Source organism: Euwallacea similis, chromosome 10 (assembly GCF_039881205.1).
Source record: "Euwallacea similis isolate ESF13 chromosome 10, ESF131.1, whole genome shotgun sequence".
NCBI classification, from domain to species: Eukaryota; Metazoa; Arthropoda; class Insecta; order Coleoptera; family Curculionidae; genus Euwallacea; species Euwallacea similis.
This window is the reverse complement of record NC_089618.1, coordinates 4,782,021-4,794,557: the sequence shown is the minus strand read 5'-3', so window position 1 is coordinate 4,794,557 and position 12,537 is coordinate 4,782,021. Positions and strand designations below refer to the sequence as shown.

The following is a 12,537-nucleotide window of genomic DNA, read 5'->3' as shown; positions in this document are numbered from 1 at the left end:
CATTTTCTGCACCATTAAAAAATACTTTGAAGGTGGAATGTGCGCTGGAGAGTGAGAGTGGGTGAATCACCCTTGATTTTGAACTGTTGATTGAAGACTTAATGACAGAGAAGAGCCTCACTTCTGACGAGGAATTTTCCCGAGATTTCTTTACGAAGGAAGCAGAAGCGCTTTTGAAAGAAAGGGTGAAAGTTGGACACTAAAAAATCATTGACGAATTTAACTTTAACTAAAAATCACAGGAAATGGTAAATGGTTGACACGAATTTGCTTTTAATCAAGGCGCACCTACACCCTCTAGATCTGCCACTCATACAAGGGGACGCTGTAAAACATGTTTTTAATTAAATCAAATTCAATAAAAACAGAGGAGGAAAAATTCATGGAAGCCGTAAGTAGCGAAAGATTTATAATTGTAATTTTTGTAAGAAATCAATGCCGCACTGAAAGGGGTAGAAAATTCTAAACGAAAAAATTGTTGCTTGTTAATCAAAACTGTTGAAAATTCATACATATTCCGAAAAACCAACTAGGTACGCCACTGAGGTTCCTTCGGAAAATCGAAAGAAAAACCTAACTAAACAACAACAAAAAAAAGCCAAATTTGTCTCTCACAAAACTGAGGATTGAACCTCAATGTGAACAAAATTCCCATAAAACTTTTGGCCACTGTGACGTCCCAAGTATGCCTGTGACCGTACAAGTACGAATACCAAATACCCATACGCTTTATTGAACAAACAGTCTAACATTGAATCTCATTACCTACACTCCAATGCGCGTTCGTCGCCTACTAAATGTGAAGACAAACACTTTTTCACTCTGGAGTGGATATTAATTTCAAAATTCAACCGAGGAACCGTTTTTTCGCGTTCTCAAGCTTTTTAACACCTCCAAGTACCCGTCGAAGGCACGGAGCGTTATTTGAGCAATACGTGCTAATCAAATGAGGAAACAAAAAGATGGGTAGTACCGGGAAACCGGCCATCTTGGAACTTTTGTTTAAGTTTTTCGTTAGCACCCGCACGGTAGGTGGAGTGAGTGGTTTTTCAATGCCGCTCACTCCACTATATTGCAATCAAAATCGACCGAGATTCCTCGCTCTGCTGCTCACAAATAGTTTTTTTTTCGATACTTTCATAAATTAACTTTGTCGACCAGATCTGACTCCTACAGACGAACATATGTTCGCTGAAATAACTGCATAATAGGCCTGTATTTATGCCCTCCAGATAAAATTGCTGACAACTGTTGCTATCTCGCTCTTGCAGACGAAAATACGAGGAGCGCGTTAGAAGTAGTGCGACCAGAAAATCACAATATTTGCTAAGAGGAAATAAATTTGAAATAGTTGAACGGTAAGATATTAATTAAATGCACGGTGGCGTCATCTCTAATATACGTTTCGAATTATTTTTGATTATGCGCTTTAGAACGGAGCTGCTAATTTGGCAACGCCACATTCATCTTCGCTATTTTTATGATCCATTTTAATGTCACATAAAAGCCTTTATAATAAAAAAAATGTGTTATTTATAGCGAAAACCTGCATTTTTTATGGATACAATTTCAACAAATCCGAAGATTATAAGCAGCAAAACTCCTTTGAAGAAGAATTTCAAATTTGCAGCTTTAATGAATGTGGCAACATTGTACTAGCAGCCGTTATTCACCATTTTTAAATCGTCGTTTTCCGCAGTTAAAAATCGATTTTTACTTGGAAAACATTCCGAAATGAATAGACATAACTTCTACCTTCATTTCTATACGTTTTCTGTTAAATTTTAATACTTTTCTCATCGCGACGCGACAACCTACCGCAGGTAAGGCAGAACTGACATGTCAAACCCAACCAATCCGAAATGAAGAGGCGGCCATGTTGTTCTTAAAATTGTCATGTTTACACGTAGAATTCAATTATTTTTGTATTGCGATTCATTTTGTTTATTAAACCATTAATTTGCCGTTTTAACATGTTTAGATTGAGTTACATCCAAAATTCGATGGGAAATTCTCCTATTTGCGAATTGGAAATTGCAGAAATAAATTCTCGAAATCGAGTAATCTCACATTTAAAACTTCATGGAATCCTGATACAGGTAAATACAGATAAATACAGGAGAAAAATGGTCGGGAGTCGGAGAGATAGGCAACCAAACTTACAGGAATTTTATAATTTTTGTTACTATTATTGATTTTCAGCGTTTTAACAATATGAATTCGTGTGTGATGTAGTGGAGTATCTTGAATCTTTAACGCTAATAAAATGTTCAAAGTTAAGGAAAATAGCACTCTTTCTCATTTGTCTTAAGTCTGCCTGCGCCTTTGCCCTTCCAAGTACAAAAAGTTGGAACCTGACACATCAATCTCTCAAATTAGCCACAAAACAGCAACTCTTTTCGAAGGTTAAACTTAAGAGATTCTAACAGATCGGCAATCAAAATTACAAGAAAGTCGTAACATCAAAAATCTCCCTCCAATATCCGTATTTTTACTCGTTGTTTTAGACATTTCTGCGAACCAAAAGGTAGCTGAAAACCTACACATCTCAAGACTGAACTCTCGCCCGCCCCCTGTATTTTGGGGTCCCCATTTTCATTCCCCCTTCGAGACCTTTCACAACAAATCTCCGCGTATAACAAAAGAGCGTTACATATAGCTACCAACAGTGGGGATTTAAAACCACGATCGGTTCCATTCGGCTCCCTTCGGCGCTCCGAGCGCTCCTTGGCGCACCACTTGTTGGGTCCGTTCCTTGGTCCGTGCTGGTACAACTTGTTCGAGCGTAGTACTGATAAGGTGGGTCCGGATAATCGCGCGCATTACGCACAGAGTTACGCACAACAGTACTTTTCGGGAAATAATGTAGCAGTGACATTTCTAAGGGAGTAGTTCCATGAAAATGCCGGTGGCGTTGACGAGGAAATGGGGGACTGCCGTGGTGCTTTGGGGGGTGATTTTGAACCTGGTGGGCGCTTCAATCATGGGGGATGAGTGCGATTGGACTGGAAGGTGAGTTTATTACCCTGGAATTGCGCCAATCAATTAAATTCAATAGAACCAGATTTAAAGTTCAATTAAGGCATGTGCCCGGGGTAATTGAGCAGCTGCTTCTAAGTGGTACCGAGTAATTTGCCTACAATAAATGAGGCAGAACCATTGTGCTGCATATAATGTACATATACAACATAAACCGTATGTTGTTTTATTGCTGCTCTGGTTTATGTTATTTTATGTATTTGTTTAGAGAGTGGTGATACTTACAAGATGTAGGGAACATTTTTCTGGGCAATAAACGACTGGGACGTAGAAACGTAAGATAAAAAATCTCCCTTTATTAAGGGCCATTTCTACCTTGATCACGTACTTTTGTGGGCTGCGCTAATGAACTTTTGCCCGCATTTGCCGCCACTATGGCGTCAGAACCACACATGGTACCCATCTCCATCGATAAAACAATGCCAAAAACCATAACAAACTCCCAGGCGTATTGTGTGTTGAAATTGCCCACATTTGGCCAATTTTTTTCCGCAAAGCCAGCGAGCTAATTGGGTTTTCGAGAAATGCCAGATCTGGTGATCGCGATGGCCAAATGGGAAATTTGTTTATTGTCAAGCTGAAATTATATTCCAGGGCCTTTAAGGTTTTGATTGATGAATTTTCTACGCAAAAGTGACCATACTATGCTGACGAAATACCACTTCTCTGCCTAATATTTAAACAAAACAAATGTTGGAAATTGCTAACGTTTCATTCACTCAAACCTTGACAGCAAATTAAAACAATGATTCATACGCGTGCAGCAATTGCTGAAAACTGGTGCAGGATCTGGTTAACGTGTTCACAGAGATTAGAAGCGAATCGTTATCGTCTAAAGGTATAAAGGAACCACATCTTTTATGAACCTTTTGACTCAACAGCTTTCAGCAAATACCAGATAAGCGGGCTCGTATTTGTCTTTAAGTCGTCGCCGCAAGTATTATTGTGCTGATAAGTAGGAAAGTTGTGTATGGAACTTGTTGGTTTAATGGGCCCGGGTATTTGTATTCGTCGATGATTTAGAGCTGTTTGCTAATGGCGATAAGCTTGCATCGACAAGTTGCCAGATGGTCCGGACTCGGAAATCTCATAAAACACGGCCCCCTTTTGAGAGCGGGAATTTCAACACTTTTTTCTAGCTCAGAGTTATGGGAAAAGCCCGTCGGGAGCTTTCACAACTCCACATCCAGGCGATAATGAGTAAGACAGTCGGAGTGGCCTGCTATAATCCAGTTTAATTTTAAGTGCGTAAGTGGGTACAAAAACGCCTGGGACACCGGAACTGTCATTTATCCCATTGCGGGATGTAACAAAGCACATTGTTGCCAAACACGTGCTCTTCAAAAAGAGGCTATTAATGGAAGGTTTACCCAACTTCTTTATCTTTTAAGCCCCTTATCACTTTGCCATCCCTCTTGTCGAAATTCGACCTGAACGACCCTTGAAATTCTTATCTATGACCCTCGTTAACGACAGACTAATCCGTAAGAGGTAACCGAAATTAAATCGCATTTTGTTACCATTTACGATGGAAAATTCCTTAAAATCAATTCGAAGGTAGCAAATCTCTCATTTTAAAATCGCATATTCCTCGAAATGCAGTGGCGTACTTACGGAAAGAGCGTTACAAAATTGTTAAAATTTTAAAAAAATATTGTTAGAATCCATTGAAAGAGAAAGGGAGGATACGCCATTAAATTTTTTCATAATTTATAATCAAATAGTAAACCAAATTTAAATGCTCTAAGTCTTTAAAGCTGGAAGAGGTACGGAAATGTGCATACCAGCAATAGTTAACATGTGAGGTATCCAAATAACGCATAATCTAGAGGGTGTTCAGTGGAAAAACCCGAGTTCCTTCCTTCTCAACTACAGCTCAGTATATTTAAAGGAATTTTTAACTTCTCATTGTTAATTATGTTCTTCGTATTCTTTCATCATCCAACGGACCACTTTATTACATCCATAAAAATGCTAATTTGCTTTTTATAGAAAAAAGCGACTGTAACTAATTCGATACTGCAGTCCATTTCTAATTGTGTTGCATATTTGCGCTATTGCACAAAGTTGTTTTTTGCCCGTTGAGAATTTTAATTCTCAAATGTGGTTTTTGAACAACATTGGAAGAAAATGGAGTACTTTTTGCTTAATTTTAACGGCCCCTTCCTTCTCACCGTTCCCATAGCGATAAACGCAATATGAATATCTAATCAAACCGCAATATTGTTTTGCTAAAATCGACCACATTCGTCGATAACTTCTTTGTTGCCATCATTAATTTACCGTAAACATGCAGCAAACCATCATTAGATTAGACCAAAAACGCCATTACCAGGCAATTATCCCATTGAACGAGGCATTATGCGCTAATATAAGGTGATGTACCATTGAACGTTCCCCGGAACCCGGAGCAAAAACGACTCTTATGGTACTGCGAACCTTATATTGTATAATGCTGTTTTTACAAGGCGACCACTACCAAATACGTATGTTCCCTATAAGGCGACCCTTTATTACTTACCAGGCGTGGTCGTGTTGGGTTTACGAGGTCGTTCTAGTTGCGTGTGTAATCAAAAGTGTCCCCTTTAAAATCGAGTCGTGTGCCCGGAAGGGTGATGGGACAATACCAGCGACTAAATAACTTTCTCTTGCGCCACGCTCCACCCCATTATTATTAGGACAGGTATGAAATTATACTTAAAATAAGTGTGGGAAAAACGGGGGACGCAGGTTTCCACATCACCCCTCCGGGGGGCGGGGGTGACAGGGCAACCATCATCGGGGTCTTTGGTTTGTGCCAATTAACATTGAAACGCACGGCCTCCCTAAAAGGCAGCAAACAAGACGAAAAGGCCGCTCTTAAGGCCCTCGTCGCCGAATGCATTTAATACACTGCCCACGTAGCCATTGTTCTGCCGCTAGAACCCTCCGGTACCTATTGGACTAATGGCAAATACGAATATTTTATCGGCCGCTGAGTTCGGGCACTGCGTTCCTACTTCACGACAAAATAAAGTATATTAAAATCACTTACTACAAGATAATTTTCTTGCTGCGTATGAGCATTCGAATGACACTTAATCAGCTGTCAATATCAAAAAGAAGTTGATAATTTGTAAAGATAAAGATAGACCCCGCGATGTTGTTCCCAGGAAAGCTGCTACTGGAATTGCTACTGTTAATTGTGACATAGTTGTCATTGTTATACATCCAAGATGGACCCCTCGATATGAATATTCTATAGCTCTTGTTGACATGCGCGAGATGGCGGACTAAATCACAAGATCTGCAACAACTGTCGTTCGATTCGCTCACTGATTGGATGTATTGTGGGTGCTGGGAACGCAGTTATTTGGCGTGTGCTCTTGACTCTTGAATACAAGAGCAAAAGAGAGAGACGGATGGACACGTGGGCATAGCGCTGCAAAGGCGGAATTCTACTGTAGGAGATTTTTCGAAAAAGTCGAGGCGTGGGCAGGGGCAGAGCTTTTAATATTGTGTACACTTTATTATGGAGTGGACCGGCTCGAGTGGCCTGTTGGGTACCACTCGAAAACGGCGTCATATTCGTATATGGACGATTATTAATTTTATCTAAGAGGAACTCTGAAGCATCTACCGTTGACCGAGTTAATTGATGGAGTACGCACGCAACGTAATTAGCTGCATTTGGGTTACTGGTTTAGGATTTTCCCACATTGGTCAAGTGGTATCAATAAGGGCGAGTTCGTTGGCTCTGGGCCTACGCATTAGCCCATGCACAATTGCTCGTTTTGCATGGAAATAAACAGTTGTTTCTCGTAAAACACCGCTTTTTGTTGTGGGGATCATTAGCAATCGAAAAAGGCAATACGAGAATGCAATCAATTCCCGATACGTAGCCACAAAGGACTTTTTTACGGCCGGCATTTCGGACCTTTTAAGTCCTAAAAGGAATACTACTGAAAATACGCTGGGGATAATGAACTGGGACTGCCAAATTGAGGATGGGGTTTTTCAGGTATATGAGTAGATAGGTGCATGTTGCAAGGTGGGTTTGGACTTGAGTTATACAACGTTAAAACAGGCGACCAAAAGCGTACATCGCTTCTTCTTTGCTGAAATGCGTGAATATTTCAGGTTTTCTCTTCATTCATCTGACTATTAAAAACTGTTATTAACAGCAAACAAATCTCTCCGTTTGCGGTAAACAGTATGGACTTTTTTGGCTCGAGTGGTTCGTTGGTTGGTCTATAAAGCGCAAGAAAGGTTTTCTATCAAGCAATAACCGTTCCAGCGCTTTAGCTCCTATATCGACGGGGTACTTTTTTAAACAGTTCGATTATGTCAAAACTAGCTGAATCATCGGGCATAATGGGGAGCCGCCGGGAGGTGCCCGCGCTCGACCAAAACTATCTCAGAATAATCCAGTTTTTGTCAGCGGTCGGTTTCGGATTATTGTGAGATATCGGTGCTTAAATTCAAAGTAACTTTTCACGACGGGCCGAAACCAAGGTGGTCATAACGTTCAAGCCAAAATTCGATACGTTAAAGGGGCTGATGGAATTTAAGCGAAATCGAGGGTGTCGTATTCCCAAAGAGCAGAGGTATAATTTTTCAAATTCCCCGAGGGGCATTGTCTGGTGCGTACAGGCAATTTCCATCAATCGCTCGTTTCCTTTAGGTACTTTTAATTTCAAATTTATTCATAAGCCGGAGACGTGTTTCCTAAAAGTGTTTAATGGACGATTGTCCGCATAAACAACATTCGTCATCCCATCGGGGAGTCTCTACCCAATAGGGCCCACCTTAAAACCGGCCTCAATAAATATGTTCTATACCTGTGAGTATAAATCTGCACTTCTTAATTTTTCTAAAAAATGACTAGAATTTTTAATGTAAGAGTTTGCGTTTTCTACTAATGGATTGAGGATATTTAGCAACAATCGAGATAGTAGATGTGGGGGGGAATTTATGCTACTAATGCAATTTCACGGCTCCAACCACTCCTGTTGATGTGTAATCAAAGTGTTATTTGGTAGCGCGAGACACGCACTGCATTGCCGTATTTCACGTGCACCCCTGACTTTTTCTCTTCAATAACCGAAATATTTACTTACATTCAATTTGAAATTCGTCGAGACATGCTGCTGGGTGGTCGTGCGACTTCGGAGACCCGAACACAAACGATGCGAAATTCCCGGTATTGTCAAACCAAATCGAATTTTAAAAGTGCGATTTTTACTCGTTTTCAGCCGGACACAATCTCGCACGAGTACTCATTACTTTTTTGCGAAATTAACCTCCAAACCGGTACAAAATTTTCGGAATTTCTGCCACATTTTCGTCTGAAATTTGATGTTTTTCGCAAGCGACACAGGAGGACCCTCGGAGATTAATACTGACAACCGAAACGTTATTGTTTTGTTTTCAAGCCTTCTCCATAAAAAGTGTCGCTCCTGTTTGACGGATTTTGTCTAAAACCACGTGCCCATTAATCTAGACTGAATTGAGAACTGAGTCCACTTCAGTTTGAGTTTTCCCATTTCGTTGTGAGACCGCCCAGCGCTTTAGCTGCATGAGTTCGAATCGAGGAGCCCTTTCTAATTCAAAACAGTGTACCATTCACAATAACCTGTGTGTGAAAAAACCTGTGACATTTTGCTCTAATAGAGCAAGAGTAGAAGACGACCTTTCAAGTCCCTCGACTTACTGAAGTGCAGTAAGATGGATGCAGCTAATCCGAGTGAGTGCATAATAATTAAAAACCACCTAGTGCTGCATAGTTTGTTTTTGTCGATGGCATCAATCGCCTAATGAACTCGTCTAAGATACACACAGAGGCCGAGGAGTAAATAATTAACTTCATGGGAAAAATCTCGTTCAGTCGGTTTCACATGCCTGGAACGTGTTGTAAATATTTACGTGTAATAATAACACACTAACTCCATGTTAATAAATAGCTGTCTAAGGACCAAATTCTAATGTTTCCAGAGGCAAAGATAGCACAGAGTCTAGAGTTTCAAGGAACGCTTTGGCGTATCTACCTTCCATCTCTTCTGCATCCGAATAATATGTAAATCGGCGGTATCAGGAACATAATAAAACGACATATGGCACTTAAGGCAGGGCCATAAAAAATAACAATAACGCGACGCCCGAACGTAACGAACTCTTTCTCTCCGAAACTGGTTTACATTTTTCCATTATAGGAGATTTTATGCTACAAATGACAATGGCTTTGTCCGCCTTACGCCTTTGCTGCCCCGATTATAAATCTTAAGTGTGGCTTGCGACCAAATGGCTGCGTTCCAAGATCCAACTTTGAATCGAGCGAGGAACGAATCCTTCGACTTCAAATTGTAAGAAATTTCTGTTTTATTAGAGAAAGAATGACGTGTGTAAAATGGCCGTCCGTGTAACGTACGCTCCATGACGTAACGAATGTGGCGTACTCCCGATGACGTAAAAAACATGATGTATGCGTGTTCTTCTTTACGATAGGCAGACCATTGCAGGGGTGTTGCGATTTTTATAAACTAAATAAGGGCTTTACTACGCTACTGCTTAAGGAGTAGTTGTACATCAATGAATTTGTAGGCAATAAGATTATAGATTCATGTAAAACCTCAAAAATTGATCATTTGAGCAACTCGAAAATAGGGGCGTACCAGTTTCAAATTTGGAATACTTCTCTGGGAATTAAAAACTTTTAGAAGTGAACTGAGATTTAGGAAGCCAACAAATGTACGCTATTACATTTAGAGATAATAACGTTTAACAATTTCTTCTAGAATCCTGAAAATTGCCCATTCGAGCAACTGCCAAACAGGGGCGTACAAGCTTCGGATGTTAGGACATCTTAATTTTACAAACTTAACAACAATTATTAAGAAATCTACATTGTCGCGACATCAACGAACGCACGCCACTGCACTCCCAGCTAATAACCGCCTTTAAAGTGCCCCATTTGAGCCACTGGAAACCAGGGGCGCACAAGTTTCGCGTGCCACAAACAGGCAGGTATTTAGAACCCATCGATTCGTACCATGTACACGTGCCCGCATTGAACCAGAACCAACATCAGTGCCAGCACAGATATCAACGTTCTTTAATAGAGAGGATGTATCTCTCGATACGGCAAAACCCACATTCAATGCAATTTTCGCTTGTGCTGGTAATGATAATGGGCATTTAAGCGCCATTTCTCCTGACCCACACGCCGTGGGTTTTAATGGAGGCTTACCACCATTAATGTTTGTTCATTGGAGGGCCCTTATTAAAAGCTTTTATCACCCACTTGTCAAAAACGTATTTATCTCACTCGTGAGGTAAAAAGGTATGGAAGCTGGGTTGGGTGCGTGTATAGAAAGCCACGGAATTGACACGGTTGAAATGCTACAATTACGTTAACTCGAAAGAAAGTTATTTGGTGGTCTCACCTTGGGTACCACCTAATGCAATTTTATCGGGTACTAATGCGGGTCCTTAGCGCCCACGCGCCTAAGACTGAATCTTGGCTTAACGGTTTTTCTTATTTATCTCGCAAGGTACGGTCGTGTTTCTCCGGGTACCATTGGTGGTACGTGGGTGGGGCCGGCTCCAGTATTGTTTCTTTAAATGCCCACGCGTCACCCATGAACAAAAGGCTCATATTTAAATGACTTGTATGGTATGAGGCTTGAGGCAGTGCAATATTTCTTTTGTCTTACTTACCTCTTATAACCAAAAAATGAATAGAAAACGATATTTCGCTACTTATGTGATCCGCATTGAATATTTCTCATCGGTTTCAGCGGCCTCACTACCCCCACTTCAGACAAGGGAGTGACACCAGTCTACCTGCGCTGCTCTGCAGGGAAAGTCAAGTGGCTCTACCCTAGGGGCGCCTTAAGAGTACTCCTCAGGTAAACAATCCCCAAGCATTAATTTACCTCAACCCTTAACTAAACTCCTTTAAGGTTGCCAGGGCAGGACCGGAACTTCCGCGCTTGTGTAAAAATTCGCACTACCTCCAAACCAGGAAGACCTGTGACTAGAGTGTACTTGGAGGGCCCTCGCTCTTTGATTCCCCTCCATAGAGGAGAGGGAGAATTGCAGCCCATGAGGTGTTTCAACAGCAAAAACTACCAAGCTGCGATTTATATCGAAGCTACAGATGAGAGGTCCTTTGAAAAGCAGTTCAGTGAAGTTGAGTACGATTTGCAACCTCTGCAAAGAGGAGTGTATTCCTACGATCCTCTTGAGGAGTGCCGCCCCTGCTCGGACGAGGAACTGGCCAATGTCTTTTGCAGCAGCGATTTAGGTAGGTTAATAGTAAACCTTCTAGAATCCCTACTTACTGACCCTTTTTATATATATAGTAACCCGAGGAATCATCCATTCTGTTGAGAACAACGATCACCTGGAACAGTCCCTAGTGACCGTGAAGATCACCAAACTCATTCGCCATACAGCCGCTGATGATTTCCTAGAAAAAGTGGACAGTAATGACATACTTCCAGGTCCCTTTTCCAGCAAACAAGTAACAGTAACAATGCCTCAACACTGTGGAATCAACCACGGGTTGGGGGAGTTTGTATTTATGGCCCGCAGAAAATTAGGGGATTTGTCTCTGGTCTGCGCCCCTCGTTTGGAGACCTGGGCGCTGCTCTCAGGGCGCATGAACGAGGATGGCCGTGCCCATTGCATGCTGCGGAGTTAGCAAAGACTGATCAATTAGACAGTGCTGTGATTTTCGTAAATAGAGTGTAAATAGAGACATGATGAGTGCAATGAAGAGTGTGATCTCAAGCTATGTAGATTAGATTCTTGCTTGCCAGCATTGAGGAAAAAGGCCTATAAGCTTTTGAATTCTACGTGCCAATATTCTTCGAGGTAGATGTAAATTACTTAGATGTAGGACGTAGGGTTGGAGGATTGTTATTTTGACACAAAAAAAAATTATTCTTGTCTATTTCAGCATGAGTTGCCATTCGAATAGGCGTAGTTTCTTTCCTTGTAACCAAAATATCATACAGTCCGGTTAAACTGTTTGCAAGATATTGAGAGCAAACTTTTGTTACATGTAATTGAGTTCACCATATTGACAGAAAAAAATTAACCTCACCACCATGTCATTTAATTCACGTATAAATTAATCATTAACTTTAAATATCTTTGTCATCTATTTGATATTGTATATTGTCTCAACTGTCAAGACAACAATCTCCCTAATTCTATATTTTTGTGACCCTTGTCGTCATGGTGCAGACGCATATGGTCCGTTTCTGTGATAGTGAGCACACTCCCATGTGCTGGTGCCAATAAACGTAACAATAATAATGGTCTCGTGTACATTAACGTTATTGAAAATTATATATATAAAAGATTTTGTAGTTTGATATAGTATATTAAATATATTGTAAATACTTCATAGTGTAGTGATGCTGGATGAATGTGAAAAATGCCGATAGGGCAAGTTCAATAAAGTTTTTATGTTGAATTGCTTGATTCATTGTGGAATTAAATTCGAAAATG

The 12,537-nt window shown here is 40.7% G+C and overlaps 1 protein-coding gene across 1 annotated transcript; it reads left to right on the top strand.

The window, feature by feature from the left end:
• Positions 1-2,668: 2,668 nt before the first annotated feature.
• Positions 2,669-12,502, top strand: LOC136411837 (meteorin-like protein). Its single transcript, XM_066394594.1, has 4 exons — positions 2,669-3,012; positions 10,815-10,925; positions 10,980-11,323; positions 11,382-12,502. Exons 1-4 carry the CDS (start codon positions 2,897-2,899, stop codon positions 11,720-11,722), a joined length of 912 nt encoding a protein of 303 aa, XP_066250691.1. The 5' UTR covers positions 2,669-2,896; the 3' UTR covers positions 11,723-12,502.
• The last annotated feature ends 35 nt before the right edge of the window (positions 12,503-12,537 follow it).

What these genes read in the sequence shown, in the direction of transcription:
- LOC136411837 (XM_066394594.1), top strand. Translation starts at nt 2,897, where the DNA reads ATGAAAATGCCGGTGGCGTTGACGAGGAAATGGGGGACTGCCGTGGTG. An exon ending in GCCTTAAGAGTACTCCTCAG is followed by an intron (nt 10,926 to 10,979) that starts GTAAACAATCCC and finishes AACTCCTTTAAG; the next exon opens with GTTGCCAGGGCAGGACCGGA. An exon ending in CTTTTGCAGCAGCGATTTAG is followed by an intron (nt 11,324 to 11,381) that starts GTAGGTTAATAG and finishes TTATATATATAG; the next exon opens with TAACCCGAGGAATCATCCAT.